General features: G+C 35.4%; 1 protein-coding gene across 4 annotated transcripts in view; it reads left to right on the forward strand.

Moving 5' to 3' along the window:
- The window catches only part of LOC118182455 (DBH-like monooxygenase protein 1), a 61,776-nt gene that overhangs the window by 21,164 nt on the left and 23,462 nt on the right, over nucleotides 1-17,150 (forward strand). For all 4 annotated transcript variants that reach the window (XM_085819626.1, XM_085819624.1, XM_085819625.1 and 1 more), the window contains 5 exons: nucleotides 158-244; nucleotides 7,039-7,230; nucleotides 8,442-8,541; nucleotides 10,262-10,428; nucleotides 13,162-13,219. In XM_085819626.1, coding sequence (XP_085675752.1) covers nucleotides 158-244; nucleotides 7,039-7,230; nucleotides 8,442-8,541; nucleotides 10,262-10,428; nucleotides 13,162-13,219 — 604 coding nt within the window. The remainder of the gene's footprint in view (nucleotides 1-157; nucleotides 245-7,038; nucleotides 7,231-8,441; nucleotides 8,542-10,261; nucleotides 10,429-13,161; nucleotides 13,220-17,150) is intronic.

Here is a 17,150-nt window from a genome sequence, read left to right on the forward strand (position 1 = left end):
TTCAGAATGCAATTCGTTTTTATTTTATTTAAATTAGACTTGTTATTTTATTTTTATTTATTTTGTCTTATAATTTTCTTTTCAATCTTATAGAATTTTTTTTTTTAATTTGTTGATCGCTCAATTTTAAATCAATGACATTATTTTCTCATTACAGTTCAAAGTCCCATCTGAGTATTCTACCATGTACTGGTGCAAAATCTACAAAAGTCCACAGCTTTCAGAGAAGCATCACATTATTCTGGTATGTTAATGTATATATGCTATCTAGGCATTTATTTTTGATAAAAATAACATGCTTACTAATTGAAAATGTTGAAGAATTCGTATTTGTAGATTCCATTACTGTATGTGAAAGAATTAAAATTATAGCATAACAACAATCTCTTTGCTTGAGTAATACAGAAGTTTTTGCTTCCTTGTACGAAGTAAAGGAAGTATTGTAATCGCGAAAAATTTCGGTTATCATATTCCAACGAAAATATCCATATTGATTGTTCTCGAATCCAATTTAGCGATGTTTTTTTTGCATGGTATATGTACGTGCGGATATAATAAAGGACTCTCTCCCCCAAAACGGATTATAAAATGGATTCAGAAGAGAATTTTTTTCGTGACGTCAGTACGTGCGTACGTACGTATCTCGCATAACTCAAAAACGAGTAATCTCAGGACGTTAAAATTTTATATATGGGACTGCTATAACATGTAGTTATGCACCTCCCTTTTTGGTTGCAATTGGTCGCGCATTGGTGAGCTCAGTTTTTTTATTGGTAAATTGTGCATTTTTTGCTTTAAAAATATTGAATTATGCTGTTCTTATGTTCCAGTTAAGGTTTTCATGCCTTTAGTTAATTTGCAGGCAGTAATTATAGAATCATTAACAATTTAACGAAGCCGCCATTTGTTTACATTTGAAAAGTCTTAGTAGAACAGTGAATTACGTCAGTCTGTGCACCAACTTCTTTGTCTTTTCGCCGAGTGGGACCAAAAGTAAACTTCTATTTTGTGAACTGAAAAAAATCTATCTTCCTGCCCGAAAAAGAAGCCGGAAAATCGAAAACCCGAAAAAGAAGCCGAGTCCAATAAACAAGCCTGGCCGAAAAACAAGCCGAGTTGCTTGTTTTTGCATAGAAACTCTAATTTTAATTGAAAAAAAAATTGTTTTTAACTCTATTTGGTGTTTTTTTTTTTCCTGTATTTTTCAATTTTTAACGAAGATTTTTTGAGTTTTTACGCATTTTTCCCTTGCCGGGAGGTCAGAACTAAATTGATTGAATGAGAAATATACCTTTAATGAAATTTGAGGAAATAAATTGAAATGAAATACAGCAAAAAGTGTGTGTAATTTAACAGGCCGTACAGAAAAGTCATGTGGCGTCCACGTCAGAGTAATAGTTAACTATGTAAAACATGTTGGAGAATAGGTTTTTATGTAGAAAATTTTGTTAGCTTTTGACCTCTTCTAATGACTGAAATTATTTAAACAGAGTAAGTGACACATTTTGATGTGCTTTGACAGTGATGAACATTTTCATGAGCGAGATACAAATTTACCAAGAGGTAACTCGCCGAAATATTCTACATTGTGTTTCCTAGCTCACTAAATTTTGCCAAAAAGTTTGAATTTTTAGCATAGAAGAAAATCAGTTGTTGTAGTTTGATAAAAGGAAATTTCTAATAAGTCTAAATGTAGAATTCGAAATAAAATTTTAATCGTAAAGTTGAATTTTCAGTTAAGCATTTACTATCGAAATTAATAATAGCTCAAAAAGGTGCTATAATTTTCATTTTTGATAAAATTGCCTCCGATTTAAACCGACATTATTGCTAATATACGCTTAATAAGATCTTAAGTTTATTATTGGTGTCATAAAGCGAATTCTGAATACAATACACATCAATAATTTAAAAGCATTTTATCCGGACTTCAAAATAATGCGTGATATTTTATTCCGTGGAAATCAAAAATTAAATAAAGTCCTGATAACCTTAAAGAGGTAAACTCGAAATTTTCATCCGTATTAAAAGTAAATTATAATGATTATGATGAAACTCTTTTTGCCGCCCAACCTGTATAGTGGTTAGTGTCGCTGACTTCCCGGTGGGAAGCTCCCGAGCGACGAAGGGCTCGGGCTCAAATTCCGGAGAAGACATGCATGTTTGCAAATGTGCAGTGTCCGTGTAGCATGGGGGCACTCTAAATATGCGGCGAGCCAGAAGTCCTCTCGAGAGGTTGGTGGTAGGGGAAGAGGAGCGGGAGACACTTATATCCATTCCCCCCCCCGGGGTGCTCTCTATCAAAATTGGGGGAGGAACTTAGCTAAATCGCAGTGTCCCCTGTTAGCTGCTCTGAGCTGTTGCCAACGACAGGCATAAAAGTTCGCTCCTTAGCACGAGGAATTTCGTGGGCTTGGACTGACTAGTGGTCAGACAAGTGAGCATTAACAACAGCAAATTCTTTTTATTAACATTTAGATTGGAAAATCCATTTTATTTTAATTTTTTCTTATTTGTCTGATGATTTTTGATAATTTTATAAATTGTAGAGACATTAGGTATTTTTTGGAAGCAGGCAAGATGAAAAATGAGCAGTCGTCTTCGCCGGGAATCGAACCACGGATCTATGAAATACCGGCCCAGCGTGCAGAACTACTACACCACGAAGGCACGCTAGGAAGGCGGGAGAAATACCTTATATACTCCTCCTGTTAAAGGTGAGGAGAATCATCTTCCAACACCCTTTTTAGTTCGGGCATCACTGTAGAGACATTAGGTATTTTTTGAAAGCAGGCAAGATGAAGAATGTGCAATCGTCTTCGCCGGGAATTGAACCACGGACCTCTGGAATACCGGCCCAGCGTGCAGAACCACTACACCACGAAGGCATGCTAGGAAGGCGGCAGAAATACCTTATAAAATATAAAGGATGGTCTAAAATTATTGAACGCGTTTCATGTTTGAAAAAAGAAAAGAACAAAAGGAGGTGCATACATGTTGTTTTCTTGGGAAGACAATTTAAAACAGTTTTACACAACAAAATTTAAAACGTTAAAATAACTTTCACATGTGGTCTATTTGTGGCACCTAATTCAAGTGTGAAAATGCGCTCAATAATTTTGGATCACCCTGTATTTCCTTTTATATCAGTTCTCCCCTCCCCCGAAAAAAGTCGTCGGCGCTTTTAAAATTGAAATATCTTTTGATTCAAACGTAATGCTAGTGAGCAGTCAAGATTTAATTTTAAGAATTTACTACAATCACTCTTACTTTTATTTAAGATGAAAAGCGTTTCTTTTTACTTTAAATCCTAGTCAGATTGTTAAACTGTAATTCTGAGTTTTCATATTATAACTGAACATTCCCTAGTCCCTTGGATTTTAATTTACGGACAGTATACATCAAACGACTGCAGTATTGACATAACAAGATATAGTATTTAAATCCACGGAATGGCAAAATAATTTGAAACTCAGTTGAAACTAAACTAAAAGTTTTTTTTTTTTTTTCATCTCAAAAGCCCCACCTACGCTCGTGATTACAGAAAAGATTCCTTCCCTAATGAATAGAACTTGGGCTCGAATTAAGGGAAAAACTCATTATTTTCAGCTTATCGAAAATCTCGCAAACTGGCATCACAGTACCGGTTTTATTTGTAACCTCGGGGTAATGGCGTTACAGTTTTTAAAGATGCATTAGTTTTGTTCTGTCCTCAAAAGCATTCTCACATGAAACGAGTATTTAGAGTTAAAAATGACATAGCTGGATATGAAATATTATTTTGTAATACTTTATAAGCTATTTTCTCCCTCCTACCATGCCTTCGTGGTGTAATTGGAAGCACACGGGAAGCGTATTTGAGAAGTACAGGGTACGAGTTTTAGCGAGTACAAAAGAGCATATCTTTAGAACTTCCGATACACAGTCTCGCGCGCTGGAGATAATTTTTTTTCCCCAATACAGTGTTGCTATGGCTCGCTTTCAAATCGTTGAGTTTGTTAATCAAAAATTCGCTAAAGTTTTAGAAAATAGGAAACAAATAATAAAAGGAACTCGAAATTCCAAAATTGGGTTTCCAGATGCCCATATTCGGGTGGACGACTAATTTCAAAATTTTGGGTCTCTAGGTACCGTTATTTTTTCACAGTGCGAGAAACATAATTGCATTCATGGAGATTCTTCATTACTTAATTTTGTTTTTTAAATATAATGCAGAGCTCTAATAATGGGTGGCAGCAATTTGAAAAGTGAAATGACGTTTAATAGTGGACGACGCAAAATGCCAAAACGAAATTAAAAGCCTTTCTGAACAAATTGCCGCTATGGGGGAAAAAACGTCTAGGGATTCTACAAGTGATGCCCGAACTAAAAGCTGGTGAAGGATAATTCGTCACCACCAGGATTTGGCTATTTAGTCCTCTAATCCCGAACTGCCATTTAAAAGGGGGGGGGCGTATATAAGGCATTCTCTCCCTCCTTTCCGCATGCCTTCGTGGTGTAACTGGAAGCATACTCCGAAGTTGTGGTCTCTCACAAACTGCGGTCTGATTAAATTATGTTCTGGAAAGATTTAGTAACTAAGAACTGAAAACTTTGTAGCATCCCATCTATTTTTCAAGAAAACCTTATAAAATTTGTAGAGACGTTAGGATTTTTTTGGAAGCAGAAGACATGAAAAATGAGCAATGCCCTCACCGGGACTCGAACCACGGACCTCTCGAATACGTGCCGAGCGTGCTGTCCACTACACCACGAAGACATACTAAGAAGTCGGAAGAAATACCTTCTAAACTTAGTAATGTTTTTCACTGTAGGATCAATTTTCAACACATCCTGGATCAGTTCCTTTCTAATCAGGTAATGAACATTCAAGTTCTTCCCAAAGTTCTATTCTGCACTACCTGAAGTTTTTGGAAGTCTGCCTTTGAAGCTAATGCCTAGGCAGGAGATTTGGCGTTAAAATGCATCTGTATATCCTTCTCTTTTTGTAGAAAGACAGTCCAAAATAATTTCCTAGGAGTACCACCCATTTCTTGGCTTCTAGCATAGGATTATATACTTTATTCTCTTCAGCACTGCGCAGACGCAAGGGAGAATGCCAATGTACTAAATATTTATTATTATTTTGTGCTTGTATCTTTGTTGAAATAAAATGCAATTTCTCATTTAGCCGCCAGAAAAGATATCCAAATTTAAGTATGGAAAATTTTCGAGTATCGGGACAGACTCGTTTTAGTCAACTCAGACAGATGGAACTTTAATGCTGTGGTGTAAAATTAAACCATTAATGTGAATATCAAGGTTGGGATATCAATCAATGCAAATTTTGTTTATTCAGTCGGGAATAGTTAAAATTCATATTGTAAATAACTAAAGACATTTCTCCCATCTGTTAATGTAAAATAATGATCAATGCAGTAATTGGATGACTTAAAGTTCTTCCTGCGTAAAGAACAAAATGGCTGGCGCAAGATTTCCTGCTCTAGATATCTCTAATGTCTTTACAATCTTATTATCTAAGGACTTTATTTTATTCTAACCAACTATTTTTAGTTTTGCTTTCCTTTCTGTCCTGATTTCCGTTTCCTGCCGGGAATGTAAATTTTAAATGACGTAGTATGCTAATCTAAGCGTGTTTCAGAAGCAATATTTAAGCTGCCCTTCAAAAGTTCGAGAAGAATAGTAGCGGAGTTATTTCGAATTGAGGCTGCGTGTTTGAATTCAGCTCTCTAGTCAGTGTTCGACACCTTTCAGTTGATATACCATATTTCTAGGCTCGCCTTTGCTGCGTGCAGCCGATTTAGCGTTAGTTAAGCTTAGGAGTCAGTCGTTAGTCATCTTAATTTAATGCGCATTTACATCTTTATTTTCTGCTAATTTATTTAGCTACGAGTGGTGCGAATATTGAGCGCCGAGTGCTTGCATCTGTTTAATTTTAGTTTTAAATAAAAAGGTTATTTAAAACCTTCTTCTGCAGTATTTATTCTTCCAAGACATAGAGAGTATTCGCTACTTCGTCTTCTAGGTAGAGTCTACATCTTATGCTACTAAAATGAACACACAATTACATCTTGATATACTGTCTTTACAATCTTCATTTTTCCATATATATTGCAAAACGAAACTTTCTCGATAATGTCAATCTTTTAAGCGGTGCGATTCGCAGTGATAAAACAATCATCACTGACACGTAACGGAAGTACGCAACTGCTCCGAAAGCTTTAGGAGTAGCGTCAGGAAATATATGTAGTTCTAATTCTTTCACCAACTTCAAATATTTCAACAGATTAATCTGAGAGCATCAATTATTCAATTTTTCTTCAAGGCCATCCTAAACCAAGTTCCCATATTTCTTGCATTAATAATTTTATGAGAACAATAAAAGGTGATGCAATTCCCATAGGATCCGATAACTTCGAAGCTATCTGAAGTACATTACGTTTTGAATTCTTCCTATCATAGATCATGTCCAGTAGAGGTTTTACATCTAACTTAAAAGCATCTTCTTCGGTATTCCTTATTATGCCTAAAACCTTCAAAGGACGTTCTTTAGTTTCTGTCACATCAGACAAACCTCGTTCACTCCATAAATTTCTCAACTCATCCGAAATACTATTAATTTTTTTTTACATCTAACTTAATGTCTTTACAATCTAGGTAACTTATGCAATTTTGTGCTGGCTGGCTTACGTCAATGCGTCACTCTTTCGACATTTGCTTCATATTAAAAGTAACAATCTGTTCTGGAAATCAAGCATATAATGATGTCGAAATAATTGCAAATTGTCAGTACACTGTATCATTTCCGAGTAGTGCTAAGGTATTTCTATTGCGAAGGTACTGATAAAGTAATTCTCCCGCCTTCTTAGCGTGTCTTCGTGGTATTGTGGTCTGCATACTGAACGCGTATTTAAGAGGTCCGTGGTTCGATTCCTGGCGAGGGCATTCTTAATTTTTCAAGTCTCCTGCTTCCAATTAACCTAATGTCGCTACAGGTTTATATTCCAAACTGAAAAAATGATCGATTCTTTCATTCAGGTGGAGCCTCTGATTCAAAAAGGACATGAGAATATCGTGCATCATCTCCTAATGTACGAGTGCGTAGGAGCCGCTCCTGATGAGTATAATCCACATGTGGATGCCTATGGTCATCAGTGTCATAGGCCGAACATGCCCGACGCGATGAAGAAATGCGAAGGTGTCTTCCTCGCCTGGGCTGTTGGAGGAGAAGTAAGTACTTTATTACGTGATTCGAGTAATAAAGATTTGCTTTTTAATTTAACGTGTTTCGTAAAGGATGAAGATGTTCTTATTCTCTGTGCATGTTAATATATGTTAAGGCTCGACTGCATATCCCATGTATACCTATGCTGGGCGCGTATTCCTTCCCCATTATAGAATTTTTCAAACACTAGAGCTGATGTAATCTTGATATCCCTATGGACAGGGAAAACTTACTTTTTTTTTTTTTTCAAAAACTGGCTTTTAAAAAGAATTCTTAAAGCATCCTGTTCCTCAAACTATCTTTTTACCTTGAATATTCTAGCTTTGTTCATTAATCTGTAGCATATACTATCTATTCACTTCGAAAATCACAAAATATAACTAAATATAAATAAATCAAATTGCTTGACATAGCAGTCCAGTAGCTCATTGTGGTAGTAACTATCACGACTGGCAGTGAACGTTTGATAACCCTTCTGTTGTTGATCTTAGTGTTAACCCCGGTAGATAACAATAGATGATCCTAGCGCGCCGGTGGCTGATTTTAGTAGTATTTCTTATTATATCGGGTGGTTCGGAAAGTAATTTCGTTTTTATCCCAACAGAGGCCCTTTATCAGCAGGATAACGCTCGACGCTGCTCGCATCAGCAAACGTGCTCTGCAAGGTGTACTGACGCTTTTCTGGCCACCATTCTGTCCTGATCTCTCACCAATCGAACACATTTGGGATGTGATTGGACACCATTTGAAGATCCTGGCATTGCCGCGTTCAGAAAACAAACTGTGCCAAATGTTTGACAGAGAATGGAGACCCATTCTTCAAGACACCGTCTGTAGTCTCATTGACTCTGTACCTAAACGTATTGCTTCATGTTTCGCCGTCCAAGCTGGTCCTACAACCTACTGAGCGGACGCTGTTATCGCTTTTTATTATGCATATCATTTCGAAATAAAGATCACTTATTGTTCGTTGCTGTCTCTCTCTGCTTGCCGAGTTTCATCACTTTTGGGCCACTCCTTGGTGTTGCATTTTGAATATCGGGTAGTATGCGTACATATAGATTTTTATTTATTTTAAAAAAGGGACTGCTACAAATATTCAGCATAAACTGATTAAATTACCGTGAAATACACTTCATAGTAACATGCCTAAAGATATTTAACGTTATCTATTTAGACAATATTATTATGACAATATTGTTTTTTATTATTCTAGGATTTGGTGTTACCTGAACACGTGGGTTTGCCTCTAGATCCAAGTCCCTCTAAGTATTATATGTTGGAAATACATTATGATAATCCTTTCCACAAAAAAGGTAAGTATTGCATTACTCTAGTAACTGCAATAGAAGTCCAAGTAAACTCCTAAATAGATAGAATACCGACATCCGAATATTCAGTTAGCTGGATCCCTTAATTAGTTTTTTAGTTAGAGTAAAATTGAGCTTGTTATTTATTTATAATCCATTTTGATCTTTGTATATATAGGGTTTGTCCGGAAAGTAGTGGGACTGAATAAAAAAAAATATTCACAATTTTGACGCATCGCCTTAATAGTTTTTAAGATATGCCCATTCTGCATCAACACAGCGTTTTCAGCGACTCAGCCGATCACTGAAGGCTCCCTGGAACGCAGAAACTGGCATGCTCTTCAGCTCCCTCGTTACGGCCTCTTGAATGGCCTGGGCCGAGCCGTGGTGCCGTCCTTTCATGATCCTTTTCAGTCGGGGGAACAGCAAGACGTCTGAAGGAGAGACATACACCCCAGTTGGAGATTCAAAAAAACGAGTCGCCCGCGTCCGTCCAATCATCGCTGGATCATGGAGTCTCCATCACGACAGTGCGCCGACCCACACTGCCTTTACTGTCATGGACTTCTTGACCAAACATAGCAGCACACAGTTTCCGCAGCCACCCTGCAGCCCAGATGTCGCTCCTTTTAGACTTCTTGCTTTTCTCCCAACTGAAACGTGGTGAAGTCATGAAATCGAGCCGTGGTGAAGGAAATCGAGCTTGAATGCTTGAAAATACTTGAAAAGTGGCGAAGCCATGAGACCGAGCCTGGACTGCGACGTGGAAGTCATGAAAGGACTTCGCCATAGCTCGGTCCAGGCTATTCAAGAGACCGTAACGAGGGGGCTGAAGAACATTCCAGTTTCTGCGTTCTAGGAAGCCTTCAGTGATTGGCAGAGTCGCTAGAAACGCTGTGTTGATGCAGAAGGAGCATATTTTGAAAACGATGTGAACAAATTTGTGAATAATTTAAAAAAAAAAATTAAGTCCTACTCCTTTTCGTACAAATCCTGTAAGTATTCACTACGCCATTTCTTCCAAAAGCATTGTTTTATATATATTGGGGAAGATTCCAGATGCAAAGAATGTTTGAGGGATGGTACAGTTATATTCAGGAATTCCTGTAATAGTTTTTCCTACACGGAAATGAGAAGGAGTTAGTACATCTAAACTTACACTTAGCCCACCAGCGGCCGAGCGGTAAAGTCGCTGAACACTGGTAGTTCGGTCCGAGGTTCGAATCCAGCGAACGGGCTGGCTGCATGGTCGTTTTCGTGGTTTTTCCCGTGTGTACGAGCCAGTTTCCCTTAGAAAGCCCTCCACGAAGGCATCTCTCCGGTTAGGCAGATAGCCCTCGAGGCTTTGCCATAATCACACACACACACTAAACTTACACTTGTGAACAACTCCAATGCGGCACTCCACCATTCTTATTGAATTGCATTACTCCTGTGTAACCCTAATCAAAGTGTTCTACTGCTAGAAAATTATGTTTGCGAAAATAAGTACAGGCTAGAAATTACATTCTTTATTACACTTATTGAGATAGAATGTAACATTATGAGATAGGCACAAATGAAAGATAAAATTTGAGTTTGAGATAAAAGGTATTGAAGAATTCTAAAATTTTATCCCAAAAGGTGAAAGGAGAGACAGTAGACTTAGTTAAATTTCTCAAATTTTTCAAAAATAAAATTGAAAGTTATAATGAAACTGCTTTTAATGTTCTTGTCCATCTTTTAGGCATAGTCGATCAATCTGGATTCAGAATATACTACACTCCTGATCTGAGAGAATACGATGCCGGGTCTCTGATGATCGGCTCCACCATAAGTGCTCGAATGCTGATCCCTCCAGGACGATCGCAGTTCGTCGTAGCGGGTCATGGCAATCCAAATTGCCTAGAATCGGTACAAAATATCAAATCATTATTACAAGAATCAAAGAAAATAAATAATATAATAGCCTTTCCCCCGCTATTCAAAAAAGAGGGAGGTCTGAAATCAGGAACGCCATTCGTTTAGATGATATGTCCAAATCTTATCTCATTAAGAGTCTTAGTAATGTACTATTCTAAAGTTCAGATAACTATTGACAATCTGATGGAGAATTTCAGTAACATGATCTGCCAATTGCCAATTTAATTAAGTATTACCAACATGCAGAGATATTAGGTATTTTTTGGAAGCAGAAGAGATGAAAAATTAGCAACGCCTTCGCCGGGAATCGAACCGCGGACCTCTCAATTACGCGCTGAGCGTGCAGACAACTACACCACGAAGGCTCGCTAAGAAAGCGGGAAAAATACTTTATAAACCTTGCAGAAGAATGCTTTAATTTATCTTGGAAATTATTAATTATTAAAACGCACACTATTTGAATAAAACAAACTAAGAGATTTAAAAACAGTACGCATATTTTAAAATTATTTTTATCTTCGTTTTGCCTTTTAATGATATATTTAGAGAGCGATTTATAGTATCTTTAAATGAATGAAAAATTTTTTATAGTAATTTATACCACTTAGGTAAACAAGATGTATTAGACGCCATATATTGCATACTTGGGTTATAGAATAAACGTTTTCTCATTGTCTATTTGCCCACTGCAGTGAGTTAACCATGGTAGCTATATTGAGGTTAAAAGCGTCTGTTAGCTAATCTTTCCAGTTCTTTTCTTTGTATTAGATGTTGTGTATTTGAGATAACTGTATTAGATAATGAATGATAAGTTCTCTTGAAATGAGTTTAAAAATAAATTATTTTTCGGTAATGATATATACTCGATTTTCTAGATTCAGTCTTGTCTGAGATTAAGGAAGTATTATCACTTTACGGAAATATTAGACAACCATATTCTTCACTACATAGGAAATATAGAGCAAATAATGGCGATCTGCTAAATAATGCTAAGTCATCTATGACAGGGGTATCAAGCTCAGTTTGCATCTGTGCAGGATCTAAAAACAGTTTGGCGGGCCATATTTTTTTCGCCCAACAAAATAAAATTTTTTATTAGCAACATACACGGCAACAATAATGATATTTGCAAAGAGAAAACACTTAAATTTATGTTTATTTTCTATCTGAAATCCAGAGTTTTGTACATGCAACACATTTTTTATTACATTTTGCAATATGTATATATATATATATATAGGGATTTTTGAAATTTACTGGTTTTGAATTTCACTTCTTTTGGGCCTTTGCAGAATTGGTTCTAAATTTTTTACTTTTGTTTATGTATATATATGTAGCTAAATATTAATTTTCTGGCTGTTTACTTCAAATATATTCTAACACGTTTAATTCATCGTTTAATAACTTACTTTAGCTTAAACTAAAAAAATATATTATGAAAACTTTCTAAATCAAAGTTTTCAGAGAAAATTTACCAAGAAGACCAAAACTCAAAAATAAATAATGAGATAATCTAGTCTATTTTTGTTATTGATTAAACGTTTCTTCGACGCATGAATAAAAATACATACTATTACGAATTTTTTACATAGGTAGATGATTTTAGTGCAGTTATATGTGAAACAGTTTTGTATTTTCCTGTGTAATGTAGCATGAAATATTTAGAGAGACAAGCTATGCCGGAAAAGTAAGAATACAGGGGAAAGTCTAATTTAACATTGAGTAAATGGGTATCTCGGTAATTTGGCGAGATATCGCCAAGCTGGCAACGGTTTTGACGTCTCATTCCTGTCTCCAAATTTGGCGACAAATCGTCAAACTTGTCGAAACGTTCGCCAAACTTGGCGACATTTTGGTCCGGTCCCTGTATTACCGTAATAGGTATTGTAATTGAATAAACATAATCAATCATTATATTAGCTGTAACCGTAATTCGACTCTCTTATTGTCTTCCAGTAATTTCGAGAAGCAGAAAGTACTAGAAATTTCTCGGCGGCCGGGTGAAAACTATATAAGGCAGGAGCTCAGTTGATATTGTTAGCTGCTATCTCAACGTGAGTTCCAATTACTATCTCAACGTAAGTTCCAATTACTATCTCAACGTGAGTTCCAATTACTATCTCAACGTGAGTTCCAATTACTATCTCCGATTTAGCTTCGCTCTTTAGCTGCGATTTGCATTGCTTTGTGTTTACCTTTCTTAGTAATTTTAAGTGTCATTACTGATTGTACTAAATGATATTGAGAAGATTTATAGAGGTATTTTTGTGGAAAGTTCCAGAACTCTGCAGTGTTTCTTTTGATAAAATAAATTTTATCAAACTCTGATGGAACCTTTGTGCATTCAGTCTATTTCGAGCTCGTACGCACTCAAAAATATATTTGATGTAAATAATTATAAACTTTATGTATTTTGAAAGACAGCTTTACACTTGATGGCATCTCGATTCTGAAAAAGTTTGCAGCCTCGGAAAAAAATTACAGATGCTCATTATCTGTTGAATTCCTTTCTGATTAATTTTCAACTCTGAGAAAAGACTGTTCACATATGAAAATGAATTCCAAAATGAAGCGAATCTGTACTATATTTTCATATCGATAACTGTTCTTCATAAAAATATTCAGAAATCTCTCGGGAAGTCTCCGACTCAACCTTTTCTTGTTTTTAAATAGATGTTTAGGAAAATGGAGTATCCTATCTATGTGACCTTTTTTCTTTTTTAGGCCATGCCGGAAGAAGGTGTCAAACTGTTTGGAGTCTTCCTACATGCTCATTTACTGGGTAAGAAACAACAAATTAATTATTTCTATATACTTAAAGATTTGGTGTTACTCTTTTAAGTCTTAACTCTTTGATGTGAATATTCTTAAAGTTCCTCTGTAGCATAAAATATCACTTTAATTTTATAGTAGTTAGCTGCAGAAGATGTTTAAAATTATAAAGATACTTTTGGCAACTTATAATTCAATGGAAGTCAGAAGAATTTCTGGTCGCTCAAAAATTTGCAAGTGGTAAATTTAGAATAATCCAAAATTCTTGTCACATTAAAATATTCATTGCGGAGGAGTATAAAGAACTGGAACAGATATTTACACTACTGCTACAATAATTAAAACAGAAATTCTTTAAAATAATGAAAAAAGAAATGTTAAACTTAGCATGTAGAGTCATTAAGTTATTTTAAGCAGAAGAGGTTAAAATGAGCATTGCCCTCGTCGGGGCTCGAACCTGGACCTCTCGAATACTCGCTGAATACACCACGAAGGCATGCAAAGAGGAGGGAGAAACTACCTTATATGCTCCCCTTTTTAAAGGACGACTGGGGATTAATTAGGCGACCCAGTCGCCAAATCCTAGTGGTGAAGAATAATCATCCACCATCTTTTTTGTTCGGGCGCCACTGTAAAATCATTAAGTTATTTTAAGAAGAAGTGAAAACTGAGCAATGTCCTCGCCGGAACTCCTCGAACCTGCACCCTTTGAATACGCGCCGAGTGTGGTACCTTTACACAACGAAGGCATGCAGAAAGGAAGGAGAAATTAACTTACAAGCATTTGCTGTAAAACCTTCTATGGCTATTAAAACTTATTTGGAGGTGAAAAAAGTTTTATTTCCGTTCAAATTTCACAATGTCGTCTAAATATAGTTTAGGAACAACATGGAGCACCTTCTGGTTTACATAAAGAAACTGTGTGAACAAGGAATTCTGTAAACAAGTTAGATGGCATGGCCACTCATGCTCTCCACGCATTATAATCTTTGATTTTTATTAATTATAATCTTTGAATTTCTTGTTTTCACGTAAATACACTTCAAAGCAATGTGAATGACCTTTTGTTCAGAGTAAAGCTGTAATGGGGGAAGGAATTTCTCGATTCATAGATTTGGGAAAATGCTTTAGTCTCCATGACCACTTGGACCTCAGAAGTAACATTTCTTGATTTCGTATGGTGGAATATAGACTATGAAAGAAAAGTATAAATATAACAGGCAAAGAATTCGAAATATGAATAATTCAAGAAACTAAAAATTTTTCTCTATTAGCTTTGGTGAGTGCACTGAGACTGACGCTGAATATCGTTTTAAACGTGTTTTGACTAATAAAAGGCTCATTCACTGAAATTTGATAGTCACGCGACCCCCCCCCCCCCCCGAGAAAAAAAGGAATTTACGCTTACTGAAATAATAACTATTAACTTTATTTACTACTGCTTTTATCTTTTCGCAATGAATTTTTTTAGCATCAGAGGTGCTATTAGTCTCTCAAAACTGGTATTTTGTCCATATCGCTTTTGTATTCCAGTTACTTTCAAATTGTTACCACCAGATGTTATCTCGATCTAATGTTAAAAAAAAAAAAAAAATGAATCTGTATGCATTTACGTATGTATGTACACTACGCAAAAAAAGGAGAGCAGTTCTATATTTCCCGTTCTACCGGGCCGATTGACGAAATTCAACTTACGTTTTTCATGTCTCGGAAGGATATGTATTAGATTTTTATATAGCATTGTTCTAATATAGCTATTTTGACGCAAAATCGGACTTTTTCTGAAATGACATGCCAATTGTTTTTCCATGTTTCGATTCTACGACTCAAATTATGTCGAACTGCCAAGTTTTGTAAAAATCACAAGAGTAGTTTTCAAACAATTAGCTCTCAAAATTTTAGCTCCTCAGTGTTAATCGAATTTGATATAGTATATTTATAAATATTTCTTTTTTTAATAATTAAACTTATTTGATTCTTACTCTCACATTTCAAAATTTAGGTTCATTCCAAATAAAATTCGCCCATTTTTTATGATTTATTTTTAAAATTTATATTTTTAAATAATTTTTATAAATTTTTCGGAAAAAAATTTAAAATATAACCTATAAAATTTTTACCTTCATCTTAAAGTAGATGCATTTCTAATCATACCTGCAAAAAATTAAGAGTTTTTTATTCAAAATTTTTTAAGATACGCATTGTCGCGTTTTGAAATTTGGCATATTTGTTATAAGCGGTAACGACGCCAAATGTGGTTTACGCACTTTGTTAAAATTATTTGAAAGCATGGATGGTGAATTTTTCCGCTGTTGTTGAATGAAAAAACGGAAAGAAAGTAGGTTGCTATAAATTAAGAAGTTCGCTAAATGAATTATTCTTTGCGCAAAACGGAAAAAGTGCACCAAGATAAATTTTGAAATTTCTCGGTACGTTTCTCATCAAGTTGCACAAAATTTAATAGCGGGGCATAATTGGAGTCGTAGAATCGAAATGAATCTAATACATAGCCTGAGTCGCACTTTTGACACATTACACACACAAGTTAAATTTCATCAATTGGCCTATTAGAACGCGAGATATAGAACTGTCCCTTTTTTGTGCAAGGTGTACCTATTAGTAATAAATGCAGTTTGTTAGGGGTTCGTTCGATAATAATTATAATGCTGATAAGGATGATGGGTATTCAGACTGACTAAACATTAAAACAATCAACGGTAAAGCGACTGGTTAAACTCAAGATGAAATTTTTACACTTTATCCAAATCCCTAACGATGATACTAAAACTGGTTTCATAGGACCTTGTCGATCGTTAATTTCCATATAGTTGGCTGAGAAGAATGTGGAGCACTATGCTGTTTTCTTCAAACCTTAAATACCTAACTAATAATAACTTAATTATAAAGTTGTGCTAAGAGGTCTACAAGTAGATTGTCTGATTGATAAATTACTGAGAACTGAAAAATTCTTAACTTTAAAGTAAAAAAAAAGTTGCTACAACAGAATCCACCACCTCCAAAACAAACAAACTGCAAATACAGGGTAATCAGCGAATAAGCCCTGATTTCAAAGTTAAATATCTCTAAAACAAAGATCGATAGAATTATGCGGTAAACTGTACGTTTATTAGCAAAACTGTAAAAATGGTGTATTAAAATTTTGAAATCAGGGCTTATTCGCTGATCACCCTGTATCTATCCTAGCAGTAACTGCTATTTGAAAACACCATATTCTAGGTTAACACCTCAATAAAAGATTTAATATATTAAGATATATATATATATATATATGAGGTAATATTATATTAAGATAATATATTACAGTTTAAAAATAATTAGAAACGCATATAAGATAGAAATCGTTATTATAAAAAAAAGAAAAGAAGAAAATCTTAGTGCGTTTAGTATTTTCAAGTAGCTCAGATGACTAATCGGCAACAAACTAATGACATTTGGAAGATAATTTATTAAAGATCTTAGGCTTTACCGAGAAGCAACACTTCGAGAACCAGCTAAGTGCGAGGGCGCGTGGACGATAAACTAAAAGCCGCCTGCTTCTGGCAATGGTAACGCCTGCTGAATCTACTGCAGGAAAAATATTTCTTCTAAACTGTGTTCGCTCTTCATCCGTCAGTTTTCGAATCCTTAATCATAGCTGTGGACTTTAATTTTGGGAGGTCATGAGTTTACACTTTAACTGGGAAGGAAAAAAAAAAAAAAAAAAAAAACTTTGAGGAGCTCAAAAATTTATACGGAGGAACAGTTGCTATTACAATAGCAAAATATACGCGTATAAAAAATGGATGGAATTTTCTGAACATATCGCTAAAATAATTTTTAACTCCAATCAAAGCTGTATTTCAGAGCTAACTGAATTTAAGAGCTCAAAAGTAAACAACCTTCCATTTCGAACTGGGAAATTATTAAATATCGAGACGTAT

The sequence above is a fragment of the Stegodyphus dumicola genome, chromosome 6 (assembly GCF_044657685.1).
Source record: "Stegodyphus dumicola isolate Sdum_Otavi_A_Nest chromosome 6, ASM4465768v1".
Classification (NCBI taxonomy): Eukaryota; Metazoa; Arthropoda; class Arachnida; order Araneae; family Eresidae; genus Stegodyphus; species Stegodyphus dumicola.